Source organism: Octopus bimaculoides, chromosome 21, assembly GCF_001194135.2.
Source record: "Octopus bimaculoides isolate UCB-OBI-ISO-001 chromosome 21, ASM119413v2, whole genome shotgun sequence".
Taxonomy (NCBI): Eukaryota; Metazoa; Mollusca; class Cephalopoda; order Octopoda; family Octopodidae; genus Octopus; species Octopus bimaculoides.
In genome coordinates, this window is record NC_069001.1 from 37197345 (window position 1) to 37204799 (window position 7455).

Genomic DNA, 7455 nt, shown 5'->3' on the forward strand with positions numbered 1-7455 from the left:
AGATTTCACAGTAATATGGCTTCTCCCCTGTGTGAATACTTTTGTGCCTAGTTAAATGAGTTTTTGCAGAGAATGATTTACCACAGATATCACAGTGATAGGACTTTTCACCCGTATGGATACGTTTGTGTTTAGTTAAGTAACTACTTGAAATGAATGATTTACCACAGATATCACAGTGATATGGCTTCTCCCCTGTATGAATACGTTTGTGTACAGTTAAGGCTTTCCTTTGAGTGAACGATTTACCACAGATATCACAGTGGTTTGGTGTTTTACCCATTCCTTCTAGCATGTCATTAGGAAAAGCTATCCTTTCAGGCTCTGTTTTGATTATAATTGATTTCTCACATAATTCATTTTCCATAATTCTTCTTCTTTCACCAGTTCTTTAATTAGTTTATTTTTATTTTCTACCAAGAAACTTTTTTCAGCTTCGATCTTTGTTGATATATGAAGATGATAGAAACTAGTTTAGTAAAATCGTCGAAATTTCATTCGAATGCTAATCACTCTTGAATATAATCCAGACAGTGAAACAGAAAATTTCGCTGATAATTTCAGCTCACAAGAAGTATTTCACAGAAATTCCATCATGCATTTCTATTTCGAATATGGTCCTTTTGTCTTTAAACGATATATATTTATGACGAATCTGAATTAAAAAAAAAAAATTTCTGCCAAAACCATTCGATATTCTGAAACAGTAAAGAAACAGTATAAGATGTAGGGGAATACTTAAAAGTAGGAACTTTATATTTCTATATAATTTTTAATACAATTAACGTTTATTTTTAGTGTTGTAATTTGATTCCACTTTCTTTTCAATTTGCTATTACAAATTACATCATTTAACATTCTGTGATGTTTATATACTGGCATAAGCTATGCCTAAACATTTACAAACTACAGCTACACATTCAAATTGTCAAACAAATATATTACACTACAACAATAAGGGATGATAAAATTTGGTTCTCCGTCCAGAAAAGTCATTCAGCATCAATCATTTATAGTTTAGCTCCAGGTCATTTCTAAGTAGATGTAAAGATAGCTTATTTAAGCTGACTGTAAATTCATCACAAACATATCAAGATTTCATTCTTATGAATTATAATTACATCGCCAGTCAATATATCGTCGACAAATTTATTATCGTCGTGTTTTTCATCCGCAGGTTAAGAGACATTGCAAAACATTGCCTATATCATTATCAAAGTAAAATAACATCCATCGCTAACCAAAATATGCATCTGAAACGATAATTCTCTTCTATTCCATCGAGTTTGTGGCCATCTGTCAACTTGTGTAGATGTACAAAGGTTGACGACTCCCGGGGATAGAAACTCCATGATTGGGTGGACATAATACAAATTATTCAATCAATCTAATTTTGAAGCTTAAATCAGAAGATAGTTAACAGCAACAACACTAAAAATAAACGTTAATTGTATTAAAAATATCCCGAATTATAAACAAGGTGGACACTGCATAGTATTAAAACAAAAAAAAAATGGAATTGACGTGTTAAATATACAAATCACTAAACATTATACTGATGGAAGACGAAAAAAAGACGATTGAATGAAGAAAACAACATGAACAAAAAATACCTCATAAATCACAACTGTTGTTCGGAATTAGTGGTGGTGGTAATGTGTGTTAAACAAAGAAATAAATATATATATATATATATATATAGTATGTAAATATAACTAACTGCCGTTTGAAATTAAATATTCTTCGATTTTCATTGTTAATGGAAACCTGATGTCGATATCCGGTTGAACATGCGCATAGCGATGTTATGATAAAGCTTAGAATAGAGATACTCGATTTATATTTTTAAAATTTTTCTTCGCATTTTTGTTGCCAGCGAAAAAAATTACAATTTTGTCTCGAAAAGTGCTTTTTCACACTCTGAATTCACATTCCGCTGAAATCAACTTTACCTTTCATCCTTTCGGGGTCGATAAATAAGTACCAGTTGAGCACTGGAGTCGATGTAATCGACGAGACCCCTCTATTATTATTGTTGTTGTTACATATTTTTTCTTCTTTTTCCTCGTTCCTTTCTGTAGAAGAGCGTTAGCTAGACTAAAAAAAAAAAACAGGAGTTACATAATCACCGTAGTCACTTATATATTCATTCACAGCTGAGTGTTTGTACCATATTTTATAACTTCTTCAGAAGCTCTGTGTGTGTGTGTTGTTATTTTGTCTCCTAGTCTTGACATAGCATAATAGCTGTTCTATCATACAAGCAGCATAATTTGTTTCCAGTCTTACATAAAAATATTTGTGGATAATAAAAACTATAATTTGCTTAGAAATTGGTTAAGTGCTGCAATCTGTAAAAATTTTTTAATGGGTAACATCAAATTCATGCACATGTGGAAAAGTGAATATCAAAACTGATTATTATGATGATAGCTAGGGCATACGCTCTTTCAGGTGCAAAGACAGGAAAAATTTTGCTCCTCTATTACACGTTAGGTGGAGGTTTCTGGATCTATGAATTATTCTGTCAAATATAACCTGATGAATTTCTGACAAAGCCACCTCTAAGTGAGAAATTATCCATACTAACAGAATTCCTTCAAGCACTAGTAAAGCGCTCTATAGTCACCAGTCCCAGCATCAACAGTAGTTAGGAATCTAACCCTGTGAACTGAACCAGCCAATTAGAATGAGTCAAATTCAATAACAACCAAAATATGTGTGCTTGTATATTTCTTCATACATATATGTACAAATGTTTGTGTGTATCAGAGGACAATTTTCTCATCCTTCAGAGAAATTGCCAGCACTATTTAAATCAAACATAACTTAGCTGTAATCATCATCATCATTTAATGCCCATTTTCCATGAGCTGGATGGTTTGACAGGAGCTCTCCACACTCCAAATACTCTGTTCTGGCATGGTTTCTACAACTGGATGCCCTTCCTAATGCCAACCACTTTGTGGGGTGTGCTAATTGACTTTCATGTGCCACCAGCACAGGTGCTTTTATGCAGCACCAGCACAACTGCATTTTATGTGGCACTGGCACCTGTAAAGGACAAGCCTGTATGTATGGATGACAGCAATTTTACTTGGCTTGATGCCTCTTCTCAAGTACAGTAAATCACCATAACCACCCCCGGTCCCTTATCATTTCCCCAGTGAGGCTCAGTGTCTGAAGATCCTTTCTCAGCACTTTGTTCCACATCTTCCTTGTCTACCCCTCCCACAGGTTCCCTCCACAATTAGAGCTCAGCACTTCCTTATGCAGCTGTCCCTATCCACATGCATCATGTGACCAAACCAACTGAGTCTTCTCTCTTACACACATTTGATGCCTCTTATACCATTTACACTTTGTCATGTGTGCACACTGACATTACCCAATCAGTGGAACATGCTAGCTTCATTTCTTTCAAGTCTTCACTGCCATATGAACACAGGCATCAGACAAAGTTGCATACCATACATTTGTCAGTAGTGTTATTAGATAGTTAATAAATATTTATGTACAATCATCATATATTAGAAAAACTAAGTGTATAGGCCTGTTAATGAAAATGTTCCAGGTTATGTTATGTGGAGTAATTATATCCAAACAAAACAAGTATGAAAGTACCTTCAGGTGTCTCATGCAAACAAGGCCACCTGTCCAAACAATGTCCCTATCATTCACCTCAAACATTGGGCCTCAGAACTAGCCCCTGTACTTACCGCTCTTTAAATTCTCTACAGGGACCTAAATTAGTCTTAGGAAACACACCACACTATCTCATTCCCCAAAATGGCAATTTTTCTAACCCTGTCAACAATTGCCCTATTGCACTCACCTTTAGGTAATGGAGACAGCCATTAACAAAGGCATCTTCTAACACTTTGTATATCTCTTTCTCCCTCAGACTTCAAGTATAGTTTCTGTAAAGCTAAATCCACTGGTGACCCATGACTAGTTTCTTGCCTTGGAGAAATTTGGTGGAAGCAATGTTGTCATCCTTCACATCAGTAAAGTTTTTCAAAGTATTTGGCATGCAAGTCTATTGAAGTCGTTCACCTATTAGCTCCACCTGTCCCTCACCACTTGAATCAATAACTTCCTGTCAGATTGTCATATCAGTATATATGTTCATGAAGCTCTTTCAGTTTCTCATTTTATCAACACTATCTTCCTTCTATGCATCAATAACTTACTTGTCACCACATTCAGCTGCCACTCTCACAAAGATCACACAACCCTTCATCCTTCTCTAACATTCTCCAACCATGCCTCATCCTAGGCACCACACTGACACTATGAACATGTCTTTTTCAATGGCAAGAAATAAAATCTGTACTTGTGTCAAGAAACCATCATCACATTTCCCTTAAATATGAGAAGTACTGAACTGGAGACATCACAATCACTCCAATGGTGTCTCACAACCACTGACGATCATCCTTGCAAAACCATACCTTTAACAATGCAAGGAACACATCCCAACATCTAGCCTACTGATGCTATATTCTTGGTAAGGCAGCTACAGGAGAAGTACTTAGCCAAAAATAAACCTCTGTACTTGGCTTTGACAGGGCCCCCCACTCCCTTATCTGGTGGGCAATGAGGAAGCTAGAGATAGACAAGTAGTTGGTAAGAGCTGTAAAAGGCATGTATAGGGATACTGTTAGTAAGGTGAAAGTCAGCAATGAATATAGCAATAAATTCAGTGTACAGGTAGGAGTAGACCAATGTTCAGTTTTCAGCTTCCTTTTTTTTCATCATAGTCCTCCAGGCTATAACAGTTTATTTTGACTTGGTTTCTACAGTTGGGTACCTTTATCTACTAAACTCTTTTTCTTTGTATCATGTCAGCATATGAAATCTCATTTACAGTCACATTTAACAAGATGGCTGAGTTGCAACTTTAGTGTGGTTGTTAGTCCTATCTTCTCTTGCTGTTATTAATGCCAGGTAGATTGTTAGGGTGCATGTGTTGACAATAATAATACTAAAATTTGATTGAATTGCCAAATATTTTATTTACCACCACACTATGTATGTACATTCAATAAATTAATATTGTGTAAGTGGTACAGGGTATATGAATCATTGCATATAATGAATATTCATTTATTTGACACTCCTTCTCTAGTTAAGACATATGAATAGGAGAGAAAGATGACTTGAGAGAGTACCATAGAGGAAAAACAGTCAACTTGTACAAGTCCTGGTACAGCTCTATGGTCAGATTAAATTTTCCAAAATAGGTGATAAAGTTGAGAGAATATTCATACACAGGGAAAGCTGTATGGTCAGTATAGACATGGGAAATCTCTACCCTAATTTTCATTTTCTTTCTATTAAATAACTGTTGGCACAGAAGATTCTAGAATGTATTTGAATAGAAAAGTTCCACACTTCCTTGGCCATAAATCAGCCAGTACTGATTCTGCAGGCATTATTACCTTTTATGAAAATATATTAGGTTGTGATTAATATCTTTATAGCATAGCAGTTTGGTAAAAGGTGAGGGATATGTTAAGTAGTAGGGTGAATTTGTTTGACTCATCCCTCTGAGGCAGTGACCTAGCCTCGTTGCAGTCTAGTGACTGACTGAAACATCTTATAAATAAATAAATAAAAGTATTTTTGAAGATCCATAACTACAGATGATTCTGCTGTGTCAATTACAGCCTGCAGATACTTCGAGTAGCCTTCCACGAGCTTGCTGCACTGGTCTGCTGACAGTTTTCACCATTCTTCATGGCATAACTTCTTGAGCTGTGTCAGATTGGATGGAGAACGTTGGTGCACAGCCAGCTTTAGATCTCGCCATAGATTTTCTATAGGATTGAGGTCTGGAGACTGGCTGGGCCACTCCAAAACTGTGATCATCTTTGAGTGAAAAATCTACAGAACGGAATTTTTTAAACCATTTCTGACAAGTGCATTCTGTTAACCAACACCATAAACTTTACATATCTCTTTGTGAGCCCAAGCAGCTTTCTTGCCTTTACAGAAATAAAAAAGCAAAATATGGTGAAAATGTTCATTTTTGCACTCCATGTTAAAACTGACACTGAACAGCTGTAAACAAAATTACATGTAATTTGCTTCTATAGTAAGCTAAAAGTAACGGCTATCAAATGTCAAAAGGAAAAAATCATAACATTGACAAAATACATTAAAAAAAAAATCGTAACTCTATTTGCAAAAACCAAAATTACTTTCTTGCCAACCCAATATTAGGGAATATTTTTAATACAATTAACATTTGTTTGTAATGTTGTTGTGGTTAATAATCTCCCTATTGAAAATTAAATGCATATTAAATGGTGTGTTGCCTGTGTAAATAATTTTGTGAGTAGTTAAGTCACATATAAATATATATGTGTCCTGCACATATGCTAGGACACAATAACCTCCTAAGCAGACATAGTGTAGATATAAATATAATATGGGAACCAGTATTAAGAAAAGATAAAATAATCCCTAAAATTCACTCTATAATTGCCCAAAGGCATATAGCATAGTGGATAAGGGTGTGGGCTACTAACCCTCAGATTCTAAGTTCAATCCCAGGCAGAAAACAGAAAAATAACATCAGAAACATAGGAAAGAAAACAATTTAACCCATTAGTCAAATAAAGGGTTGGGTTTGAAATTTAACCAAAGCACCTGATGAAGCTTGCAGTGTACATCAGCCGAAACGTTTGTGATAAACAAAATGAGGACACTTATCCTTCCATTGTAAATAATGTATCTTTACTCACTTCTGGAATTATTCCACATGCAATATAAATATTTTCAAAGAATGCTTTTATTGACAATTTATCTCACTAACATACTTATTTCTTGTTATGTATCGCATAATTTTGGTGGTTATCACACTACTGTACTTTTTTACATGTTCCAATACATTTATAGTTACATATTTCAAAACATTTTACATCAAAATATTAGTCTTTCATATGAGTAATTCAGTGATACTTTTGAGAGAATGATTTGCCATACATTGCACAGGGTTAAAGCTGGTCTCCTATATGAATATATTTATGAGTTATGTCACAAATTCAAGAGAATGATTCCCCACAGAGAACACAGTCTTATGATTTCTCTCCAGTAGGAATGCATTTGTGTGTTATTAAGTAACTACTTCGAGAAAATGATTTACCACAGATATCACAGTGATATGGTTTTTCCCCAGTATGGGTACGCATATGTTTACTTAATAGACTTGCTAGAGCAAATGATTTGCCACAGATATCACAGAGATATGGTTTCCCTCCAGTATGAACATATTTGTGAGTAGTCAAGTGACCTCTTCTAGCAAATGATTTACCACAGATATCACAGTGATATGGTGTGTCTCCTGTGTGAATAAATTTGTGAGTAGTTAAGTCACTACTTTTACAAAATGATCTACCACAGATATCACAGTGATATGGTTTCTCTCCTGTATGAATGCGTACATGT

The 7455-nt window shown here is 35.0% G+C and overlaps 3 protein-coding genes across 3 annotated transcripts in view; 1 reads left to right on the forward strand and 2 right to left on the reverse strand.

Annotated features, from left to right (window-relative positions):
- LOC128250436 (zinc finger protein 91-like) overlaps positions 1 to 367 on the reverse strand; it is a 3379-nt gene extending 3012 nt beyond the window's left edge. The window contains exon 1 of the mRNA XM_052975425.1: positions 208 to 367. Within this exon, the coding sequence (XP_052831385.1) occupies positions 208 to 367 (160 nt within the window). The remainder of the gene's footprint in view (positions 1 to 207) is intronic.
- The window catches only part of LOC106868788 (UBX domain-containing protein 11), a 147774-nt gene that overhangs the window by 6832 nt on the left and 133487 nt on the right, over positions 1 to 7455 (forward strand). The window lies entirely within an intron of this gene.
- Positions 5741 to 7455, reverse strand: part of LOC106868819 (zinc finger protein 493) — a 6395-nt gene continuing 4680 nt past the window's right edge. Inside the window, exons 3-4 of the mRNA XM_052975426.1 lie at positions 7208 to 7351; positions 5741 to 5889 (exon numbers count right to left, since the gene is read on the reverse strand). Coding sequence (XP_052831386.1) covers positions 5741 to 5889; positions 7208 to 7351 — 293 coding nt within the window. The remainder of the gene's footprint in view (positions 5890 to 7207; positions 7352 to 7455) is intronic.